This window comes from Caretta caretta, chromosome 10, assembly GCF_965140235.1.
Source record: "Caretta caretta isolate rCarCar2 chromosome 10, rCarCar1.hap1, whole genome shotgun sequence".
NCBI classification, from domain to species: domain Eukaryota; kingdom Metazoa; phylum Chordata; order Testudines; family Cheloniidae; genus Caretta; species Caretta caretta.
This window is the reverse complement of record NC_134215.1, coordinates 30,896,054-30,920,240: the sequence shown is the minus strand read 5'-3', so window position 1 is coordinate 30,920,240 and position 24,187 is coordinate 30,896,054. Positions and strand designations below refer to the sequence as shown.

The window sequence follows — 24,187 nt, the reverse complement described above, 5'->3', positions numbered from 1 at the left end:
CTCTGTTCTGAACCAAAACACATGGGTGCAGATAATAGGAATCTCAGGTTCCTGCATGCAGATAGGGATGGCACATTGCAAGCTAAAACATCCTGATACTGCAGTCAAGCACTCAGTGCATAATGGGACCAATGCAAATTAAGGGCAACTCTCAGAACCCTGGGAAGTTGCCAATGCAATCCTCTCAGTGTTGCACAGTTGCTAAAATTTGAGCTCGTTTTGCAGTCACAATCTGATGAACTTCACCATCCCCTACACACCACCCCATTACTACCTACTTGTCCCACATGCCTGTTTTGTAGTGTTTGCAGTCCAACCTAATGGAAAACTGCAGAAAGGAGTACACACCCACAATTTGTTTAACTACTTTAGAATTTCTGCTGTTAAAACATGCAGCACCTACACACATAGACCAGAGTGGTACTCTCTCAAAGAGATAATGCAGGTTTTCCTGGTAGGGCAGCTTGGCCCCTTAGAATAGCTGCTTGATTTTAACACCATATTTCCTTTGCCAGTACACATACTCCTGATCCATCAGCTCATGATGGTGTCAGAAGATTGTCCCTTCTTGTTGCCAGGTTATGGCAAAGCTATGGTTGCCACTTGTTCAGGTACTTAAGGTTTGCCATGCTGCAACAAACCAGCAGTTCTTCTGTTCGAACATCCCATCTCTGACAGCATCCAGTATTGGGTGCGAACTCCACATTCACCCACTAAATACACTTACCTATGTACTTACTTAAATCTGGTAGGTGGCAGGGGTGCTCTTGATCACAGCTGTTGATCAACATGCAGCCTGAAACATTAAGCTTGATTGATTAAGATTAGATGCCAAGACATACATGCCATGTTGTGCAGTTAGAAGACAGCCTTCTAGTTTCCACCCCGATATCCCAAAGCAGGACAGTAGCTCCGCCCCTGAAACCAAGCAGGTTCATCATATAACTGGAGTTTCAGACAGGCACCATTTGTCTTAGATGTGTTTAAGTGCCAAAGCAGTCCCTTGATGTGCTCATCATGCCACTTTCTACCTCCTAGCTGGTGCTCCCACTGCCTCTCTAAAACTCCCCGTTTCCAGAATTATACTGCAGAAGTTTGAAGCTGGTACTATTTTTTGTCCTGCATGTATGGTTTGTAGCAGCAAGATGATCTCCTCAGATACTGCAAGACCAGTATCACTGATCCAGTAACGATCCAGGAGGTCCAATTCTGGAGCTGCATTGCAGAATCTGGCCCAAGTGAGTAAGTGCAGAGAAGAGCACAGTGGACCACTAAAGAGGAACACTTCCAAAGCAGAGTATTACTGTCTAGTGTTCTCAACGCTCCTCAGTCACCACTTGTATGATTTAAAAACAGCTCAGCCAGCTAAACACGCCTTGCACCAAAGCAGGAGACTTTAGGCCAGATTCTGATCTCAGTTACACCAGTGTAAATCCAGAGACAATAAAGTTACTCTCTATTAACTCCGGTGAAACAGAGCAGCATTGTAATGCAAAATTATAGCTCATTCAACTAATTTCTTCAGGTAAGTAACACACTTATGCCTCCTGTCAATACACAGAGCAACAGAATTTAGACTTAATATCCAAGACTGCAGCTGCAAAGGAGCAGCGAGAGAGAATGACAGAGGCTCTACTTCATTAGATTTGAATCTGGGAAAGGGTCCTTCCTATTTCAGTTCCTTGCTGTGGTGTGAAAGACGTATCTGCAGGCAGACTGAACGGGCACCCTTTTTGAAACAAGCTCTACATTGTCACATTCAGATCCCACTAGAAATGCTACTGACAATTAAAGAAACTAGGGTGAACCAACCAGACAGAAAATCAACCCAACACCTTTATTTAAGAACTATACAGCTTATAAAAAGCAATACAAAACTCTTCCCAATAAAAATCGATGCTATGTTACATACAAAATGACACCCGGAGCCATTGGGTCCTGATAATTTACAAATAAAAATGCCACGTGTCTGCATCAGGTGGGCAGGCCAGACTCTTCCCCATGGAGAGCCTAGGAATGAAAACCCTAAAGGAGCATGAAAACAGAAAGAGGTCAAGGTACAGCCATGTCTTTCGCGAGCGTGTGGGGTGTTTTCTTTTGCAAGAGATGTTAGTGTGAGTGAAAGACCCTGGCTTGACAGCCCTGGAGATTGTCCTCTGTTTAACCACAGAACACAGCACAGGCAGTGGCAGGAAAAACTTCCCTTCCCTGACACTACAGTGTTCCTTAGTCCTGACCTGGTGGACCACTTCTAGTGGGGGAGAGGGGAATCCAGTCTTCTTGCCCCCATTCAATTGTCAGCCTCTGCTTAGACTGCCAAGAAGGTACCAACTGTGGGGGTGCCTTTTCTGATTTGGATACTGCCCACTAAGACCCCAAATTCCTTTCACATCCTGTAAGTCAGGTTGCCTGTTAAAGCAGAATTAGATTTATGATTAAATACTGTCCAACCCCAATTTCTGGTTAGTTTGGGCGCTGTGCCTTGTGAACTGGAACACAATGGCTGGTAGAGACTCTGAAAGGGGATTACTACCCAGCAGTGACTGAGGATTGAAAGGGTCTGGATCAGATTTATTCAGTTGCTAACAGCCTGAGACAGATAGAAACGCTTCTCTTCTCACATTATCCTCCTCAATTCATGCTGGAGTAAAACAGCTGTTTAGAAAACCTCTCTCAACTCTGATAGGAGCCAAGCTAGCTCAGTTCATGTGCTCGTTATCTCCCACACCAGGATTTCATTGTAGGAAGCCGTGAAGAGGCGTTTGCCCGAAGGGGTGAATCTGCAGAGGTGAATGGAGTCATCGTGCCCCACAAAGTCTTGTTCTGTTCTTGTCGTGCAGTCAATCAGCCTCAGTACACGCTCTGTGGAGCAAATACAGCCACATACCAGACTCAGAAACCGACCCACTCCTTTTGCCACATAGAAAGGCCAGCACTTCTGGGATGCTACTTGGTATATCAGAGTCCCCTTGCAGCCCTCTCCAGTTTTAGAAGTAAAGTACATTCCGTTTTGTGAAGGGCATAACAGCAATGGAGATCAAATATCTCTATCCACAGAACAGGGACAACCTCTCTTACAACAATCCCCTGCTTCTGGTCACGTCTCGTCTAAGATGAGAGGGGCCACCTGTAAGGATAATTCAGTCTCCATGTTTATTCATTAGAGACTGGCATCCTCGCTGGCAACTAGAGCCAACTCTGTGACAAAGATCTGTCCTTGCCTCCGTGGGTCCCGCGTTTCCTGGCAGATTTCGCTAGCCTCAGAGGCTCACTGTGACCCTCCACGTAACCCTTCTTTCTCTAGAGACAAAGGTCACAGTCTACTGAGCCATTTTCATCATAAGCCAGCAAGGGAGGTGAGGAGAAGTTATCCTTCCTTGCACAGTCTCTGTTGTCTCCCAGTCTCAGTGATTAATCAGGGGGCAAAGGTGGGGGGGGAGCCCAGGCCCACCCTCTACTCCCGGCTCCAGCCCAGGGACCCTAATAGTATCAGCTATGGTAGCTGACCTTTTAGAAACATGACATGTAGAATTCCCTGGGCTACTTCCCCCACAGCAGCCCTCACTTCCTCAAGCTCCACTTCACTTACCTCAGGGCCTCCTTCCTTGTGCGTGATATGGTGTGTACTACTCAGCCTCTCCAACAGCGCAACTTCCTCCCACAGCTCCTGACATGCACACCCACCTAACTGACTGGGAGGCATTTAACTAGTTTCAGCCAGCCCCTGATTGGCTTCAGGTATCCCAATCAACCTAGCATTCTCCCTGCCTTCTGGAAAGTTCTTAATTGGCCCCAGGTGTCTTAATTGACCTGGAGCAGCTTCCATTTAACTTATCCTGGTACCAGGGATTTGTTTAGCCTGGAGCTAATATATCTATCTCCCACTACTTTTCTATAGCCATCTGGCCTTGCCCTGTCACACCTCAACTGCAGTTTTTGTGCTATGTGCTCCTGTCTGAGAGGAACTGACAGGACACAGTTTTTCTCTCCCACAAGCCACCCAGTTCCTTTCACTGGGGTCAAACATACATCAGATGATAACGACTTTAGGTCACTGCTGATCTGGCCAGGATTAGAATCAATCACCTTGATGGGAAAGGGAAAGAGATTCTTTCACAATTCCGTGGACAAATCTCCCCCCTTGGGATACCCCTGGGTATCTGGCTGGTGAATCTTGCCCATATGCGCAGGGTTTGGCTGATCACCATATTTTGGGTCGGGAAGGAATTTTCCTCCAGGGCAGATTGGAAGAGGCCCTGGAGGTTTTTTGCCTTCCTCTGTAGCATGGGGCACGGGTCAATTGCTGGAGGATTCTCTGCTCCTTGAAGTCTTTAAACCACAGTTTGAGGACTTCAATAGCTCAGACATAGGTGAGAGGTTTTTCACAGGAGTGGTGGGTGAAATTCTGTGGCCAGCATTGTGCAGGAGGTCGGACTAGATGATCATAATGGTCCCTTCTGACCTTAGTATCTATGACTCTATGACTCAGGGTTCAAGAACTGCAGAGATGAGTCACTTTCCTTGCACCCATGGACGTGCATAAAGACACACGGGTGCCTCTTGTTCCATAGCTCTGCACTAGAAACAACAATGCTGGTGGGATGGGGGAGCCAGCGGGATTAAGAGTTGAAGGCAGTTTCTTTGTGCCTGAAGCCCCCTGATAAAGCAAAAGCTCCCACCTTCATCCGTTTTATTCTGTTTAGCTGTTTACTGATAATTACCATCTTGCCCTGAGTTTGTAGGAAACCTTCCCCCACACACTGAAACTGCTCCTTGATTAGCTGAGAGATGTGGAAGAGTTGCTAACAGAAGCAAGCAGGCAATTAGTGGCTGGTAATCAGTATGAGGGGGTGTGACAATGGCAGTGCCATGCTGTGTGTCAGACTGTCATGCCACAGAACATACGCTGCAGAACATGCACGTAGAGATACTGCGTCATTTAGAGCTTTCCTGGCAAACCTATAGACAAGGAGACAATTTAATGAAATGTTCTCAAAAAGGAGGAGGACATAGCTACATAAATTTTAAAGCCAGAAGGAACCAATATGCTCATCTAGCCCAACTTCCTGCATAATACAGGGCAGAAAACCTCAGCCAGTGATTCCTGCATCTAGCTTATAACTTCTGTTTGTGCTAGAGCAGCCATTCTCAAACTGTGGGTCGGGACCCCAAAGTGGGTCACGGCCTCATTTTAATGGGGTTGCCAGGACTGGCTTAGACTTGCTTGAGCCCAGGGCTGAAACCCAAGTCCCACCACCAGGTACCAAAGTCAAAGCCTGAGAGCTTCAGCCCTGGGCATCGGGGCTTAGGTTACAGGCTCCCTGGCTGGGGATGGAGCGTTTTGGCTTTGGGCGGTAGGGCTCGTGCTTGGGCTTTGGCCCCCGTCCTGGGGCAATGGGGGTCAGGCTTGGGTCCTGCCTCCTGGGGTCATGTAGTAATTTTTGTTGTCAGAAGGGGGTTGCAGTGCAATGAAGTTTGAGAACCAGAGCTAGAGCATCTGTTTCACAAAGACACCCAGTCTTGATTTAGAGAGATGGAGAATTCACCACATCCCTCGGTAAGTTGTTCCAGTGGTTAATTACCTGCACTGAAAACAAAATTGTGCTTTATTTCTAGTCTGAATTTGTCTAACTTCAGCTTCCAACCATGAGATCTCATGCCTTTTTCTACCTGATTAAAGCACATCCTGCTCACAGAGCTGGAGGAAACTCCCTGCGCCCCACAGGCAGTACCTCCACACAAAGAAGGGGTTTTTTTTGGTTGCTAACAAAGAAAGAAAGACTTGGCTGTTCATGCAGAGATGGGGAATGGAAGACACCCCCAGAATCACAGGTGAACTGTTGTTCCTGGTGCAGCCACCGCTAACAGTATGCCAGGAAGGAGGGGATCCATGTGTGGCAGTGTTTGACTTGAGCATGTCCTCTGGACACTTACCATTGAAGCCTACAGCCAGGAAGCGTGCTGCTGGAGACAGGCTCAAAGATGTGGCGAAGTGTGACAAGGGGATCTTCTCAACTACCTGCATGAAAGCAAGAGAAACCCTGACACCAGTGCCTCAAAATGAATGTGCAGCAGAATAGAGCCGTTAACTGATACTCTGCTGGAGGTCAGCTGACAGACGGTCACCAGCACTGACAGCTGCACATTTATCCTTCAGCCCCTCTGAGCTCAGGAAGTTGCCAAGCTCTTCATTTCCAGAGCAGTCTTAAGAGTTTCAAGCTTGTCTCTTTCACCAACAGAAACTGGTCCAATAAAAGATGTTACCTCTGAGAATATTAATGTTCATGAAAGCAAAAAGCAGAGCAGTGGCAGCAGTTAGGTGCTTTGCAAGCTTCATGCATGCAGCTCTACCTTGAGCCTCAGCACTCCCAGCTATTCACTGGTGACCCATGTCAGACTTAAAGAGGTCTGTGGGAGTGAAAAGCTGTACCATTAGCTGTCTGTTAGGCAGAATCTACCATCCCCAACCCCACCACACACATGCACCATGTTTCATTCTATTTCAACTGCTAGACTGCTGGCCCACATCAGTTACACTGGGTGCTGCTCTGTATATTGGGGTGCCACAGAGAATACTGACACTCAAGCATCATGGCTATCTTTCACTGCAGCATTCCCATGCTACATCTGTTTGGCCTTTAGGTTTCCAAAGCCATGGCAGAGGAGCACCACATTATCCTCTATATTATTTTTGTTGTGTGTCACTCGCCATGAGCTAAAGCTGGACTCAGTGACCAGGGTGAATGACACAGTTTTCCAATATCAGCACAGAGGAGTTTGTAGCAACTTGTAACTCCTCTCGTGAACTTGCCCCATTGATGATGGCAGATTGGAGAGGGAAGACACAGTGTACCTGTTTCTGGCGCAAGCTGTAAAAGAGGATCTCCTTCTGCATCCCAAAGCCTACGTACACCAAAACACCATTGTCCCATGGACAGAAAGCCGCCAGGCTAGGAGGGAGACTGCTAGGGGCCTAGGAAGGGAAACAAAAAAGGAGCAGAATTAGCACTAACTTCTCCCCACTTATTTCAGCAAGGCCAGGCATGCTGGGAAAAAGAAAGGAGAGTGGTTAGGTGTGTCAGCATTTCTTCTTTGGATCTGTCAGTAGCAGAAGCTTGTGACCCACGACACTATGCAGCTAATATTATGGAGGAACTTTCCCCTGTTCTTATGCTGCACTACAACACAGATGTGCTCACTGCTAACGAATGAAGAACAAATGTACATCGACCTGGGCACGTAACATGAGTCTCCACTGTATACTGTAGTAGGATCATATGACATGAGCAGGATTTAACATACTAAATACCACTCAGCATCATTTACACTGTTAGGAGAAAATACTAGAGTAAGTCATGGATATTGATGGGGTGGTTAATTTCTCAGGGAGTGAAAATAGTTTCAAAAAGTTCAAATCCCTGGTACTGGATGCCAATCTAGTTGAAACAGTAAAACTCATTCCAATTCATTGTGGTGAGAACTCAGCTGGACAGCCCATTGCCTGCACAGTGAGTACGACTACCTCTTTAACATTTGAGGACAAACAGAAAAAACTTGAAGTGGCGTCACCAGACTTACTGCTGAATCTGCCAATGCGGTATCTAAGACTAATGAAGCTTAAACTTGATAATCTGATGAGCCGCTGCTTCACATCAGAAGAGTTACCTACCACTTACATTCTTCCACATACCACTCCACTTCCTGTGCAGTAAGGATCCTCCTCTTCCCCCAAAAACCCACTTCTTTCCCAAAGCCTTCTTACATCAATCTCCTCACTGTCTCATGTCTCAACTGTTGTTCTAGGTCTTGTATCTAATTTGGGGCAGAAGTTCTGGTCAGGGACCCTGCCTAAGTGTTCTGTGAAATGCCATACACTTGGGATGTTCCGTGCGTAAGACAGATTTGGAATGGATATACCTGGACTGCAGTAACCTATGTAACCATGAGGCTACTCGATCAGAACATTAATGCTATTTCTGAGCAGCCAAGTTAGTTCTCTCTTTGTATACCGACCTTGCTGACTCCTGGTTCATATACTCAGAAAAATCCTGTCCCTGTGTTTTATATAGCACAGAGGTACCAACTATTTGCAAATTTAATGTTTTGACTTGAAATGCTTACAAAGCAAATACCCTCTCAGGAATTATGCAGTGCTGCATTCACATTGAAAATCTACATCTTAAAGGAAGATTCAAAACCCCACACTGTTCTGTTTATATACACACACCTTGATTGTTAACGGTTCCTAGGTAAACCTTTCGCAAGTAGAAACAGGTAATAGTGCACATGTGTTGGATGGATCTGCTCTACTCCTGGCTTTGGCTGTAATGCTGAATGTACATATTATATAGTCAGTAAGGTTTAATCTTACCTCCAGGCTTGCAGGAGCTGGGAAGCTTAGCCAATCGATGAGCTCACATTTATCCTTCAGCCAGGCAGAGACCCAGACACTGACACGTCGATCTGAACTTGCAGCCAACCAGAGTTCACCACCTTCAACGCCAAAGTCATGGTACTACAGAATATAAAAGCACAGTTATGATTGTACAGACATAAAGCAATAACACAGCAGAGCTTTCAAATAAAACTGAACACTAAGGCCTGGTCTACACTGGGGGGCGGGGCGGGGGGGAGGATCGATCTAAGATATGCAACTTCAGCTACAAGAATAGCGTAGCTGAAGTTGACGTATCTTAGATCGACTTAGAATCACTTACTCCACGTCCTCGCGGCGCGGGATCGACGGCTGCCACTCCCCCATCGACTCCGCTTCCGCCTCTCGCCCTGGTGGAGTTCCGGAGTCGACAGCAGAGCGATCGGGGATCAATTTATCGCGTCTACACTAGACGCAATAAATCAATCCCCGATAGATCTATCACTACCCACCAATCTGGCGGGTAGTGTAGACGTGGCCTAATAGGCTATCACAGGGCAAAAGCTTATCTGCACTAAAATCTTAGAGAGTGGGCGATTAATGACAGAGGATTAATGCGCAAGCTTTTCCCATCTGGAGAATAGTGCTTAAGTCTATTTTATCACAGGTGAAACAGGCTTGGTGCCTCAGACTGGCACTCAGTAGATGTCTGTACACATCAAAACAACTCAGCAGTTTGTGGCATAATTTTCTCTAAGCTCAGGGTTGAAGGAACAGGGTTGCTTCAGACTGTTCACTGGCAGAGAGTATGTGGCAAGAGACTGTAGCGTCTAACTTCACTGTGCTGGCTCTAGCCAGCGCTGTCATGGTCTCCTTTATATAAAAGTCCCAAATTCCCTCTCCCACTCCATCGGCACAGTTAGTGGTGGATACTTCCTGGTCTTGCAGCAGAACTCCTCAAGTTCTTTGGAGCTTCAAGTGCTACTTTTGGTAGCAAGGGAACAGCAGCAGGTGATTAGACATTTAGCTCCCCTGGGTGGTGGGAAGCTGAGGACCCACCCACTCTGTGTACATCATGCTACTACTGCACCCTGTCATACTTGACTTTACTCTGTTGAAGATACTCCAAAACAAACCAAACAAGATTCAGTGGAGGTGGCATAGGCTAGAGAAGGAAATCATGTAGAGGGACAGTAAACGAAGCAGCTCAGTAATTCATCTGTCCCCGTATCTGCAGCTTTCTATGGCTGTGGACTAACAGTACAATGGACACCTTGCTCTAGCATAAGAGTGCTACAGCAGCTGGACTCAGGCCTCACCTGTTTCCTTGTGCACTGGATGACTGTGATGGGGGATCCTTTGTGGTCAATGAGCACACGAATGGTCATTCCAGTCCGAGGGCTGCTGACAGCCATTAGCCCATCCTTGCCTCCAGACAAGATGATTTCTCCTGCAGATAGGGGAGAGGAGAGAGCTAATCAACTTCCTGCAGATGGAGAAAAGACAAAAAGGGGAAGCCTGCAGGAATGCCTGACTCAAGCTTTCTGAGCGCATGCCGGAGCTGGAACAATCTGGTCCTGGGGGTGAGAGAGGAGAAGTGAGATGAAAAGACACAGGAACATTTACTTCAGTTTAAAACACTGCTTCAGAAAAATAGCTAGCATGAGTTTTGAGCAGAAGCAAGCTTCATTATGTGCCAAGTCCCTGAGCTGTACCAAAGCTACTGTACCATGGCATGGTGCCAGATATATAGCTGGTGAGAACTGGCATAGTTTCATTGACTTCTATTCTCCATCTTAGAATCTGGCCCGGGGCCTTGGGAGGGTCACCAGTATTTGGAGTGGCTGGAGGTTAGAGCGGTCTCCTCCAAGCACAGAGAAACGGAGCTGCAAGGCCAAACTATGCTCCTTGAAGCAGCACCAATGGATTGGTTATGAAAAGCAGCATGTGATCTCACCATCTGCAGAGTAGGCAATTGCAGTCAGCGCAACCGAGTGTGGGTGCATTTTCAGTTCCATCTCTGTCCTTGAAATGCTGAACACACGGATGGTGCCATCGCTGTACCCTGCCACAACATGCTGACCCTCAGCCCCACCACGGGAGATGGGGATAGGGCTCCAGGCCAGACACTGGCAGCTCTGCAAAGGAACAAGATTAGAGACATGGGAAGAAGGAGCAGTATGTTCCAAGGAGGTGCGTGTGGGTTACTTCTCCACTCCCACACAATGAAGACATGAGAATGCTGCTAATCTACATAGATTTCATACCTAAAGCCTTCAGTTACAAATATTTCTCCCAACTCTAGTTCATTCAGTGAAGACAAAGAGATCTCATCCACAACAGATAGTGGCTGTTATCAAGACAACATAGGACATTGACACACTCTAAATGATTACCTGATTCAGCACTTGAAACTGTACCACCAGCTCCATGCTGGCCAGAGACCAAACCCTCACACTGCCATCCTCCCCACATGTGGCACAGTGAGACTCACCAGGGCTGAAGGTCACTTCATTCACCTGCAGCAACAAAGGGGACTGACACTCCACAAATGCCAAAGCAAGTTGCACATCTGCCCCTATTCCTTACCCATAGCTTCTCCTGCCCCCATCAAGTTCTCCTCTGGTAGGAGACAGCACAGAAGAAAGGAAAGGAAGATTTTTTTAAAAGGATGCCGGGGGATGGTGGTAATTAAAATTAGTGAGGGCTATAATGGAAATTTAGAACCATAATAGCAAAGTTCTGACTGCTTGTTCCATAATGAAGGTCTCAGAAGGGAAGTCTCCATATCCCATTACCAATCTAGTTACCCTCTCTTCCAGCCCTTTTTAGTGGCACAAATGTAGTGCAATGTAGCATCAAGACTGACACCTGTCAGACACATTTTCCAGTATTCTGGACAGAAGACCACTTTATCCATTTGAGAAGTCTAGCTAATAAGTAACACTGCACTTCTAGAGTGCCTTTTATCCAAGGTCCCAATGTTGTACATAAATTAAGCCCCAATGGTTCTGTGAGATGCCTCAGGATTTCCCTCTTTTTACTACAAGAGATAGACACAGAGCAGTTAACTGACTTGACCAAGGCCATAAAGGAGGTCTGTGGCAAAACAGAAAAGAGAACCCAGATTTCCTGGCTTTCAAGTCCTCTGCTTTAGCCACAAGACCATCTTTCTCTCTTGGAGGAGATAATATTACCTAGCTCTTCTATAGCACTTTTCATCCATAGATCTCACAGTGCTTTACAAAGGAGGTCAGTATCACCATCCACATTTTACAGATGGGGAAACTGAGGCACAGAAGTGAAGTGACTTGCTCAACAGGCCAGTGGCAGAGCCTGGAATAGTCTCTCAAGTCACAGTGCAGTGCTCTATTCATTAGGCAACACTGCCTAGATTACAGTGACAGCTCTTTCACCAGTGCCCTATCAGTATTAGTCAAGGCTCGAGCAGTGCAATTTCTCTCAGTAGGGCCAACCAGCCCGTCTGCGATGTAAGCATCCTCAAAGTGCGTTGGACCTCAGGCTCAGGTGGCACTTGGAACACGTGCTTCCTTACAGCACAGGAACACCCCTTCCAATCCCTCTCACCTTGTTCTTATGTCCGCTGATTAGTCGGATGCTGGTGCTCTCTGCCCAGTTTATGTACCACAGTGTTCCTGCAGTGGTGCCCACAATTCCCATATCCAGAGAGTCATCAAAGGTTGCACCAACTATTGTCCCATCCAGGGTCATCTCGTGTTCCAAAAGGACTGAGCTAGACCTGGAGGAAAGTGGAGTCCAGAGTGGAATATACAAAATAACTAGCTACATCCTCAAGCTGGTAGAAGACAACCATTATCCCACCTTCATGGGAAAATTGTCTGGGAGTGTCGTAAGGACAATATGGTTATCTTTAACTACATAGATACTACAGTGATGGGCTCATTAGAACTGCAGCTAGTGACTACCTTAACCATACAGTGTAACCATCTTTCTGGGGGAATTAGGAAAGAAGCTCTAAAAGGATTATTTTGATCACCCACTATGCCTCCTTAATTTGATCCAATATATTCCACAGGTAAAAAAAAAAAAAAGTTAGAAAAAGAGAAGAGTTGACATGTACAAAGATATTTATCAAATACTTGTGCTGTAAAAGGCTTAGCTGTCTAAATAGTTTAGTTTAACAAGACAACTAAGGCTGACTTAGCTTTCCAACAAGACAAAAGCACATGCAAGGGTTCTGAATTGTAGAGCAGACACATTACCTCAGTATTGCCTTGTTCAACGTAACATGTAAGTGGAACAGTAAAATAAGCAGCTTTATGTAAGGCTGGGACAAATGACTACATGGCAAAAGACTGACTGAATAGCAGGTCTTCCTGTAGTGAGCTGGAATTATTCTGCAGGAATTACAATTCTTGACAGGAAATCTGGGGAAAGGAATTCGGGGAAGATTTCCTTGTCCTTGGAATTTCAGAGTTAGAGTGGGGCATCAAAGCTTGGCTCAGCTAAGGGATACATTAGCAGTTCATAGTGCATTCGAAGACCACACTTAACTTGAACACAATATAGCATATTGCAAGCTGAGCTTGCCTTTAGGATGCTTAGATACCATGGTGACAGGTGCCTTATAAAAACTTAAGACAAAGCAGAAGTACATCCCAAGGAGACCAGAAGGCTGCTCAGATCAGGATGGCGTATTGCATGCTAAGATCTGTAGTCTCCACAGGCTGAACTCCTGTAGGAAAGATGATGGTGGCCCCACATTGTGCTGGGATAGACTTTGCTGAGAAGAGAGGGAGTCACAGTTGTTAAAGGGGAAGCAAGGGATGCAATTTTCCAAGACAGAATAAGCAAATTCAGTTCTCTTTCCTGCTAAAAGAGGTTTTACAAATCACCAAGACAGAGATCAGGTGAGGTAAACCCAAATATTTTTAGTACCAAGAATGTCTACCACTAGTGACATGATCAGTAAGGAGATGGAACATTCTTTAAGCCTGCCCAGGATTAAATACCTATCTGCACATGCTAAAATACGCCAATGAAGAAAATGCAAATTGTGTCTGGTTCAAAAAATGTGATACTTGGGCTTGTCACAGACATACACAAAAAGAATTGTAGGTGTTCTAAACCCCAACTCCTTCGGACAAGGATAAGAAAGGAACAGCCAGAAATTTCCACCTTGAATTCCAAGAGAATCCAGACCCAATGAACCAAGAGTCACAGGAATTTAGAGGAGGAGCTAAGAATTAAAGGACAAGAGAAACAATTGCATAGGCTAGTCAAAAGCCTACCTCTGCCAATGAAAAGATACCACCTACTGTGTTCAGGGAGTACAAGAGGAAGGAGAAGGTATGTCCAGAGAGTGGACTGAGTAGCTATGTATCTCAGCACAAACCACTCTCTTCAGGTTTGTGCAAACATGAGTTAAACACTGCATACACAAGCCACCTCACCTGGCATCGGAACCTTTCAGCCTCAGCTCCTGCACCGCTGCCACTGACCACAGTCGAATTCTCTTTGTGTTGCTGCCACTGACCAGCCTGTTGCCACAACACAGAAGCACACCTAGGACAACAGAAAGGAAATGCTTTAATGCAACGTTAATACCCATACTTGTTGATCATTATAAAGGGATTGATAGACTCTACCAACTAAGTTCGCTGGTAAATGTTTGGGAGGAGGAGGAGTGGCTATACTAGCAGGGGTCTGAACCCAAGGCCTCTGGTTTGCTATCCAGAGGTTTCTAGAATTTGGAGGCTGAACCCAGGCCTCTTAGCAATTGCACAGGAAGTATGCATGCATACTTGCACCAGATATGGCATGAATCTAGCTCCAATCCATTCTAGCATCTGCCAGTGACTTAGCATTAAGCACTGAGAAACAGCTGGAATCAGGGTCCAGCAGGGCCAAGATTCTTCTTTCCTCTCAAGTCTCTGTGGAATTTAAGACGCAATCCCGTCAGAAGCCAGCAGCATCTGTACTTACCAATCTCACCCTCATCAGCCTCCCAAGTCATGAAACAGCGATTGGTCTGTGTGTCCCACACACAGATCTGTCCTGTGTTGGTCCCACTATAAAGAAGGTAGTTGGTGCTGTAGCAGAGAGATGTCAGTTCCACCAGTCCTACCGTATCAGGGATTGCAGCTCTATGAACCTGCCACATAACAAAAAGCAGCAAGGTCAGAGAGATCATGATAGTTTATTTTTAAAAACCACCCCCAAATTAAGTTAATTCACCCAATACTTTAGCATTAACTGAAAACCAGTCACCATCAGTAGGTGTTGCATCACTGAGGCTATGTGTACACTACCATGGTAAGTCGACCTAAGTTATGCAACTCCAGCTACGTGAAAAACGTAGCTGGAGTCAATATATCTTAGGTCAACCTACTGCAGTGTCTAACCGCGCTGGATCGATAGGAGACACTCTCCTGTCGACTTACCTTACTCTTCTCATTCTGGATGGAGTACAGGGGTCAACTGGAGAGTGCTCTGCCATCGATAAAGCGGGTCTTCACTCGACCCATTAAATCGACCCCTGGTGCATCGATCGCCAGAGCCTTGATCCCGTGGTAGTGTAGACATAGCCTAAGAGAAACCAATCGCCCCCACCCGCTGGCACAGACTAGAAATGGCAGAGCCTTTCATATCAATTACTGTGTGGGCTTTAAAAGGAGACAAGGCAAAGTCTGACAAATAGAAAGGAGAAGTTCAGATGTTCAATCTGCAAACACCTAGAAGATAATAGGGTGATAAGTAACAGTCAGTATGGATTTGTCAAGAACAAATCATGTCAAACCAACCTAATAGCTTTCTTTGACAGGGTAACAAGCCTTGTGGTAATAGCTTTCTTTGACAGGGTAACAAGCCTTGTGGATGGGAGGAAGCAGAAGATGTGGTATATTTTGACTTTAGTAAGGCTTTTGATACGGTCTCGCATGACCCTCTCATAAATAAACTAGGGAAATACAAGCCTAGATGGAGCTACTATAAGGTGGGGGCATAACCGGCTGGAAAACCGTTCCCAGAGAGTAGTTATCAGTGGTTCACAGTCAAAATTGAGGTCCTGCAGGGATCAGTTCTGGCTCCAGTTCTCTTCAATATCTTCATCAATGATTTAGATAATGGCGTAGAGAGTACACTTATAAAGTCTGCGAACGATACCAAGCTGGGAGGGGTTGCAAGTGCTTTGGAGGATAAGATCAAAATTCAAAATGATCTGAACAAACTGGAGAAATGATCTGAAGTAAATAGGATGAAATTCAATAAGGATAAATGCAAAGTACTCCATTTAGGAAGGAACAACCAGTGGTACACATACAAAATGGGAAATGACTACTTAGGAAGGAGTACTGGGGGTTACAGTGAGTCACAACCTAAATATGAGTCAACAGCATAACACTGTTGCAAAAAAAGCAAACATAATTCTTGGATTTATTAGCAGGAGTGTTGTAAGCAAGACACTAGAAGTAATTCTTTCGCTCTACTCTGTGCTAATTAGGCCTCAGCTGGAGTATTGTGTCCTGTTCTGGGGATAAGACAAGAAGCAATGGGGTTAAACTGCAGCAAGAGAGTTTTAGGTTGGACATTGGGAAAAACTTCCTGTCAGGGTGGTTAAGCACTGGAACAAATAGCCTAGGGAGGCTGTGGAATCTCCATCATTGGAGATTTTTAAGAGCAGGTTGGACAAACACCTGTCAGAGATGGTCTAGATAATACTTAGTCCTGCCTTGAGTGCAGGGGACTGGACTAGATGACCTCTTGAGGTCCCTTCCAGTCCTACACTTCTATGATTCTATGTACCTTGAGGCTGATGTCAGCTCCCCGCTGCTCAATTAGCCAGAAAGCCACTGCTCCCCTGCCTACACAGGCAAGTTCACCATCAAAAAGAGGGTTAAAGGCCACCTCGTGAACTGGTTCTAAGAAATGGGTGGACGACATTAGGTCATAAGTATGGGTGTTCCACAGGGCGAGGGTCCGGTCACTGTAGTCCCCTATATATGACATGAAAGACAGTAAGAACTTTAGGATATCACTTTAATTTCATATACATGTTGTACATTTCCATATTAAATTAATCAGAATTCCCCCCAGTTTAACGTAGACACAACTTAAACTTCAACTCCCTTTGCTTAAACATGTACTACCAGCTTCCCTTATGTCAAGTCCTATACCAACCTAGTGATCTTATACAGAAGAGACACCAAAAATGACCCTATCACATCGTGTGTGCATTCTGTAGACATCCAGTGAGCCAGGTGACTGTGTAACAGCAACTTGACATCCTAACTCTATGCCCCAAGTGACCTCATTACACCTAAATACCCTGTGGATACCATACCCTCAGTGACCTCTTTATACCAGCTGGCTGTCCTGGAGACATCCTACACAAGCTCATAGCTTACAGGTTCAGATGACTAACCTAGTGTAACAAGGAGCCTATCGTCACGAGAGTATGCCATGGCCTGTACTTGGGTCTCGTGATGGAAAATAACTTTTTGGCAAGTCCCATCCTGTACGTTCCAGATCCGGATCTGACAGCGTGAGTCTCCATTCCCCTGGCCAGAGGCAGAGGCGAGAACCTGGCAAAACAGTAATATATCACCATTGGGAACTCAATAAAAAATTATATGGGTGTTCTAGGAGAGTCAACAAGCCCTATGTATTAAACCAGAAGTGAACTCATACAGATGGCAAGAGGAAAGCTCTACAGATTCATAAGGATGGAGGCACCTGATGAAAAAACACACAAGAGAAGAGTGAAAGCTTCATGGCCACATACACACAGCATTAAGTGCCAGAGCTAGTTGCAGATGTGGCATGAGGATTAGCACATGCATGCTTTAACTCCAAAAACCAGAGTCTCTATGCAGTGGGCTAGAGAAGCAGCTCAGGCAGAAGAGGAAACAGATACACATAGGAGCTCATTCAGCAAAGTCCATCCAGTCAAGGGCAAATAGTACATATAGCCAAACCAAAGCTTCTCCAGGAGGACAGGAGACATTCATACCTGGGCATCATGGCTGACTGCTAAAGTAGAGATCTCTTCAGGGTGGCCAATCCAATGCTGCTGCGATCCTGAGTGCAGGTCTTCAACCACAATCACGCACCCACAGGTATAGGCAAAAAAACCTAGGTGCAGTGTGAAGACGAGAGATATGACATCAGGAGAGGTCTGCACGGAGGCCTTGTGTACAGGCCCATACACTGTTGCATCTAACCTACACAGCATAATTACAGAAGTGAAACTAACTCTTCTGTCTAGAGTGCTTTAGAGTTAACTGCCTTTTCATTACAGGCCATAGGGTGTCCTTCCAATCAGGGAATGGGCAGAGGTAGAAATCTCTGTTCCTCCCCCTTTGATAAAGAAAAGCTCTTCTGCATCTTCAGCGCTGACACAAAGAGGTGAGACGGCCTATAAAACAACAAGCTCTCTTCCCTGCCATCATGTGAGATGAACAACTAAAAGCTGGAAATTACTTTGCTAATAGGATTCTCCAACATGCCTGTATTGCTGATGTATCGCTCCAACATAAAAAGGGTCCCCTATGGTACAAAATATACTCACTGCAGCAGAGTGAAGCTCTCATGTGGATGGCAACAAGACTATTTAACTCAGTAGTTCTCAAACTTTTGTACTGGTGACCCCTTTTACATAGCAAGCCTCTGAGTGCGACCCCCTTATATATTAAAAACACTTTTTAGTATATGTAACATTATAAATGCCGGAGGCAAAGCGGGGTTTGTGGTGGAGGCTGACAGCTCACGATCCCCCAGGTAATAACCTTGCGACCCCCTGAGGGGTCCCAACCCCCAGTTTGAGAACCCCTGATTTAACTCGTCTAACTGTGCAACGTTTGCACATTTAATGTACCATTACAGAAGTGCTGGGATACACACACACACACACTTCCCTGAAGACTAAGCCCTAGAGTACCTGTGTCTGGGTTCCAGACCATATTCCCCCTTCCATTCCCATTGTAGCCAATGACTGCCTTTAATTTCAGGCCCTCGTTACCAGCTGGGGGATACAAGACACTCTGCAAGGAAAACAGACACTGGTTCAAGACCACGTTTGTCAGGATGCTCCATGTCAGTTCAATTCTAAATAGTCGCACAGGAACTACCACACACACACACACACACACACACACACACACACAAAGTTGAACAGTCAAACACATGCCCACCCATTTCTGTAGTTACACATACAAAAAGTGAAACCCAGACTAGATATATATGCTCTTCCAGATACATATATACACCAGCATCCTGTAACAGGTTGGCAGGGTTTCCCCAAACACCCCACCTGGGGAGTAGGTGGTAGTGCTGTTGGGAAAGGGTTAAATGGATGCTGCTGACTTACTGACAGGGATGCTTATTTACCCCACTTGGAGATAAGGGAGGTGGGAGTAGCTCTCTGCAGAACAGGGGATCTAGAGTGTGAGTGAGCAGTCCCGAGGGAGGAAGTCTAGGAGCTGCGAAACCAGGGAAGAAGGATTGAGCTGAAATTTATGTTCTCATTGATTTGTTTGCCAATAAAGCTGACTCCCAGGAAGGGGTAAGTTTGGACTTTCTACAAGGTGTGAATTGTGTTGGTACAGCAGACTGGGAAAGGCATCTGCTCTCAAACACGTGCCTACAGACTCTCTGAAGCACTCTAAGTACTTCTCTTGCACTCTCAGTATCTTTTGAACAAAGAATATACAGATGTGCACAGAAAAATAAGTGACCCAAAACCACTTATGGAAAGATCATAGTCAACTCATCTGTGGTCATAACAGAAAGTGAGACTAATGCTAAGGGTTTCTAAAACGTGGGAGTGCATTTCACAAAATCCTTTGCACTGCCGGAGGTATAAAAAGGAAGCTACATTAGGAAAGAACCAAACCAAAACCACCTTTCCTGCTCTTTATCTGGCCAGACTCTTAGCACTGCAGCAATTCTTACCTTGGGGAGCACGGATGCTTTGAAGCGAGGAGTAAAGTGCCTGTAGGAATCTGGGCGGATATAGTGCTGGGGTTCAGGACCCTTGGTCTCCTTTCTAGGTTCTAGCACAAAACATAAAATAAGCCTAACTTTGCTCATGGTAATGGTGCATCTTGAGCAACTAGGCCAGTTAATGTTCTGGTTTATTAGCCTTCTGGATGTTGAAGAGGTGTGTACACATGGACACACACACAGGCTGGATTCTCCACTGTCCTGCACCTTGTGTAGTCATTTATACCAGTACAAAGGGGGTGTAAAATGACCCAATCAGAATATAACATTCACACCCACTCTGCCCAGGTGCAAATGGCTGCACCAGGTGCAAATGGCTGCACCAGGTGCAGGGTCATATACGTATTTTCCTACACAATCTCCTCTCTGGTTGGAAAATGCCAGCATACCAGGTGTAAAAACAGACTATAATTCAATAACCTATTTCTGTCATTTTGTCAGGGTGACAGATACTCCACAAACTCAAAGTACTATCACACTGTGCACTATGGGTCTCAGTACCTGAGGAGACAAGCCAAGCAAACAGAAAGCCACGACTTAATAGTGAGACAAGCCTTACTTTTAAACGGAAGCTCTCTCACAGATCTTGCCTGAGGCTTTGTGCACTGGCAGCTTCATGCCTCTGGCAGCTAGCCATGAGGTGCTGCAGTGTTGAGGTTGTATTTCTATTAATAGACACATTGAAAGCCTTAACAGAAAGCACAACTTCAAAGCAGAGACAGGTTACATGGTGGAAAGGACTCCTGTGTGCTTAGAAGCAGCAGCAGCAGAGATGGAGATGGACCAGGGAGGGAGACAGAGAAACAACAAATGGTCACAGAGACCAAAACAAATTTCCCTTACTCTATTCTTTTCGGCAAATGATATCCAAAAGAAGGAAAATATCACCTGGGAATTCTAGGAATGCATACTGCATTTGATCTTGTGGCTTAAATCACATCCCTCCCAGAAACCCATGGCAGGCCATTAGTATTTCTACAGACACCATACAGAATGCAACATACACTTTCCACTTGTGTCTATATTTTCATGGATTTTCCCTCATTTATTTTATTACTAGAAGCACACTGCCTTGCAGGTGAATGCTCTTTTTGTTCCCCAAAGGAGCGAAGCTCTTCAAAGGCCCAGAATACCCCTTGATTTACCATTTCCTGAGTGACTGGGAGACCTCGAACACTCCTGACTCACTTTGGGCCTCACAACAAGAGTTTCCTCATTCTCGACTGGTTCCTCCATGACAAGGGTCGAGTGGTCTTTGTTTCCATCTGAAGCCTCTCTGCTGCTACCTTTCAGACCTGCTTCCTCCCCTTCATCTGACTCAGAGAAAATATCTGCAAAGGAACATTGGTAGAAATGAGGGGAGAGTTATTCTGTGCTTCTCAGAGTTTATTTTATGAGTGGCTGACCCTTCAATTACAGAGAGGTTATAAAACAAAGTAGGATTTTCCTGTTGCCTGTGGGGAGAATCTGGGCATTCACCAAAGGTCAGAGATCAGAGATATTCACAGAACTCCTGGAAATGCTTGGCCAGCAGTTCAGTAGATGGAACCAGGGGGCAAGGGAAAAAGTGGCACCAAAAATTACCAGACAGTACTAGGCTGGGAAGGAAAGGTGCAGAGCTGCTCATCTCAACCTACAGGAAGAAATGGAGGTGGAGGGAAGAGGTGCCAGGGCAACTGTTGAATTATAGAGGGAGTTTTCCCCAACGAAACTTTAATTCCCCTTCTCTACAGGTGATTCCTCTTCTCACCATCACGTCCTGCTTGGTGGATAGAACTGATGTCCAGACATGGTGGTGAGGCCAGAGATGGAAGAGGAGCTGACTGGCGAGGTATCTCATTGGCACTGGATGTAAAATCCTTTAGCTTCTCAGAGCTAGTTTCTGTGAACAGAAAAGGGGACTGGGTAATTCCCTCTGATGTCCTCTGAAGACAGGCTGAGGCAATGGCAATACAGTACCAATATGCTCAGCTCTCCAGCTTCCTCATACCCAGATGAAGTCATTTACAGATGCCTTATCCTTTTGTCCTCAGGAGAAGAGAAAAGGGAGACAGGGAGAGGTGAGAAGCAAGAGACAGCGGAGAGAGAGAAACGCAGGAGAAATTAAGGTAACAGAGCAGAGGAGGAAGAAGAGTAAGAGATAGAAGAGATGAGGAAGAAGTTTATCAGCTAGCCCATGGCTGACACACTTTGCCCTTGCCCTCCCCAGCAGTGGTCTCTGTGACAAGGGGAAACACTAATCAGTTGGAGATTTCAAACTGAAGATTAATCCCTAGCACTAACAGGAAATTAGCTCTTAGTGCCCTGGCATCCTTGGCCAAAGAGTAAAAACCCATTTATAACCAATTCAAGGCTCTCCTGTGTCCTGAAAACAGATTTGGAAAAATGTGTCTGAATGTGCAACAAAATGAAAGAGGCAAACTCACCAGCTCTCGGAGGCACAAGGGACTCAACATAGGGATGAATGCTGGAAAGGTAATGAGACAAGAATTACAACAATGGGGGTGAGAACAGGAGAGAGAGGGGAACCATGGAAAGTGTTCCCAAGCCAATGAGATTTGATGAAGGATTGTAGTGCCCTTACTCAGCCTTGGGTGACTCTGCTCTGGACACAGCTAGGAAGTCCCAAAGGAAGATGGCATCTCCAATGCTGATGACGTGCTGTTGGTCAGGGGTGAAGGCCACCTGTCGCACTGGCTCCGAGTGGCCAATATATACCTGGGAGAAAGTAAGAGCGGAGGGGCATGTCTTGTACTTCCAATGCTCAACTGCTACACCTTTGCATGTTCTCAGGACCATTCATGGTTCCCCTCAGCACAGAAAAGGTGGTAAAGGGCCTTCCCAGAAAAGGCTCTTTAGTATTTTTCTATATAGTTATCGTACCATATTGGATATACAGTATGGGGGAATTCTGTCCAAAACTACCTAACAGAGGTTCTCTTATGTACCTCCTGAGGGTGCATACACCAGGCCTGCACTGCTGAGTTCTGGGGTCATTCTTTAATGAGGTTGCAATGGTCTGGAGGACTGAATATGGGATTGGAAACTGGAAGAACCTGAGTCCTCATCCTGACTCTGCCAAACTCCTGTGTGACCTTGAACAAGCCACTTCACTGCTCTCTGTTGTTCCATCTGTAAAAGGCGTAACGCCTACCTATCTATGTCCTGGATAGTGGTGTGATTAGGATTACTTAATGATGGTAAAGTGCTATAGAATACTAAGTATTATTATTAAGTGAAATGAGTTTGGTGTTCTCCATCCATGCCCCATTGGACAAAACTATCACAGTTATGACGGGAAACCATGGATCAGTACTGGACAAATCAAGGTTGAGGGCCATTGGCAAACCCACGTGGAGGAGGTTAGCTGCACTATTGCTTTCTGCTCAGAACAGCTAAGTGGCATTCATAGTGGAAAAATGTAAGGTGCCACTGATTTTTCCCTTGTGTCCAGTACCTGAAAGTTGATGTCGAACCTCATCTGATAGTCCCACACTTTGACAACCCTGTCACCGGCCGTCAGCAGGTACCTGGCATCCTCACTCAGTGCCAATGAAGAACAGGACAGCTTGTGCACACGAGACACCTGTGAATAAGACAAGACATCATCATTGCTAGCTGAAACGGCTGTTTCCAGCTTGATCAGAGAGAGAAACATAAGGACAGATTGTATAAGGTGTCCAATTGGAAATGGGAGGAAAAGGGGTTTATGCAAGGGAATACTTTTGCCCTCTTCTGATAAAAAAAGTTTCAAACAGTAGGACAGAGGGGGCAAAGATGCCCAGCTGTTCCAGACATGGAAGGTCTGTGATTGCTTCCAATTCTACATCACTCCGTAACTATGCATAGACTGCAAAGTTTGTTAGACACACCGAATCTGGATAAACGTGGTACTCTTCAGCCGGGTGACAGGAGTGTGAGGGAGCAAAGCAGGAGAGAACAGATTTAACCTCATCTGGGGAATAACCATATTAGCTACGTACATCAGGTGACTCAGTTTTTCTTAGAAGCCTGTGACTGCCAGGACTTCATCACGGAGTCCCATGTCCACATGTGTTCACTGTCAAGAGGTGTGGAAGCTGAGGGATATCATACAGAGAAGATCAGGATGACCTTGTAAACTGGAGTAATAGTAATAGGATGAAATTTAATAGTGAAAAGTGCAAGGTCATGCATTTAGGGATTAATAACAAGAATTTCTCTTATAAACGGGACGCATTACTTGGAAATAACAGAGGAGGAGAAGTACCTCAGGGTATTGGTTGATCACAGGATGACTATGAGCCGCCAATGTGATATGGCTTTGAAAAAAGCTAATGTGGTCTTGGGATGCATCAGGTGAGGTATTTTCAGTTGAGATAAGGAGGTGTTAGTACCGTTATACAAGGCACTGGTGAGACCTCATCTGGAATACTGTGTGCAGTTCTGGTCTCCCATGTTTAAGAAGGATGAATTCAAACTGGAACAGGTAAAGAGAAGGGCTACTAGGATGATCCGAGGAATGGAAAACCTGCCTTATGAAAGGAGACTCAAGGAGCTTGGCTTGTTTAGCCTAACTAAAAGAAGGCTGAGAGGAAATATGATTGCTATCTATAAATATATCAGAGGGATAAATACCATGGAGGGAGAAGAATTATTTAAGCTCAGTACCAATATGGACACAAGAACGAATGGATATAAACTCGCCATCAGGAAGTTTAGACTTTATATTAGACAAGGTTTCTAATCATCAGAGGAGTGAAGTTCTGGAACAGCCTTCCAAGGGAAGCAGTGGGGGCAAAAGACATATCTGGCTTTAAGACAAAGCTTGATAAGTTTATGGAGGAGATA

The 24,187-nt window shown here is 45.6% G+C and overlaps 1 protein-coding gene across 4 annotated transcripts in view; it reads right to left on the bottom strand.

Moving 5' to 3' along the window:
• Positions 1–1,818: 1,818 nt before the first annotated feature.
• Positions 1,819–24,187, bottom strand: part of WDR90 (WD repeat domain 90) — a 100,356-nt gene continuing 77,987 nt past the window's right edge. For 3 of the 4 annotated variants that reach the window (XM_048866177.2, XM_075132817.1, XM_048866173.2), the window contains 20 exons: positions 22,815–22,943; positions 21,942–22,075; positions 21,784–21,824; positions 21,108–21,239; positions 20,503–20,688; positions 19,307–19,407; positions 18,294–18,396; positions 17,367–17,488; positions 16,779–16,938; positions 16,160–16,350; positions 14,342–14,510; positions 13,810–13,921; positions 11,963–12,134; positions 10,771–10,893; positions 10,332–10,512; positions 9,694–9,824; positions 8,372–8,515; positions 6,854–6,973; positions 5,935–6,019; positions 1,819–2,862 (listed from right to left, as the gene is read on the bottom strand). In XM_048866177.2, the coding sequence (XP_048722134.2) occupies positions 2,705–2,862; positions 5,935–6,019; positions 6,854–6,973; positions 8,372–8,515; positions 9,694–9,824; positions 10,332–10,512; positions 10,771–10,893; positions 11,963–12,134; positions 13,810–13,921; positions 14,342–14,510; positions 16,160–16,350; positions 16,779–16,938; positions 17,367–17,488; positions 18,294–18,396; positions 19,307–19,407; positions 20,503–20,688; positions 21,108–21,239; positions 21,784–21,824; positions 21,942–22,075; positions 22,815–22,943 (2,694 nt within the window). In that variant the 3' untranslated portion in view covers positions 1,819–2,704. The remainder of the gene's footprint in view (positions 2,863–5,934; positions 6,020–6,853; positions 6,974–8,371; positions 8,516–9,693; positions 9,825–10,331; positions 10,513–10,770; positions 10,894–11,962; positions 12,135–13,809; positions 13,922–14,341; positions 14,511–16,159; positions 16,351–16,778; positions 16,939–17,366; positions 17,489–18,293; positions 18,397–19,306; positions 19,408–20,502; positions 20,689–21,107; positions 21,240–21,783; positions 21,825–21,941; positions 22,076–22,814; positions 22,944–24,187) is intronic. The other variant, XM_075132816.1, reaches the window with a different exon arrangement.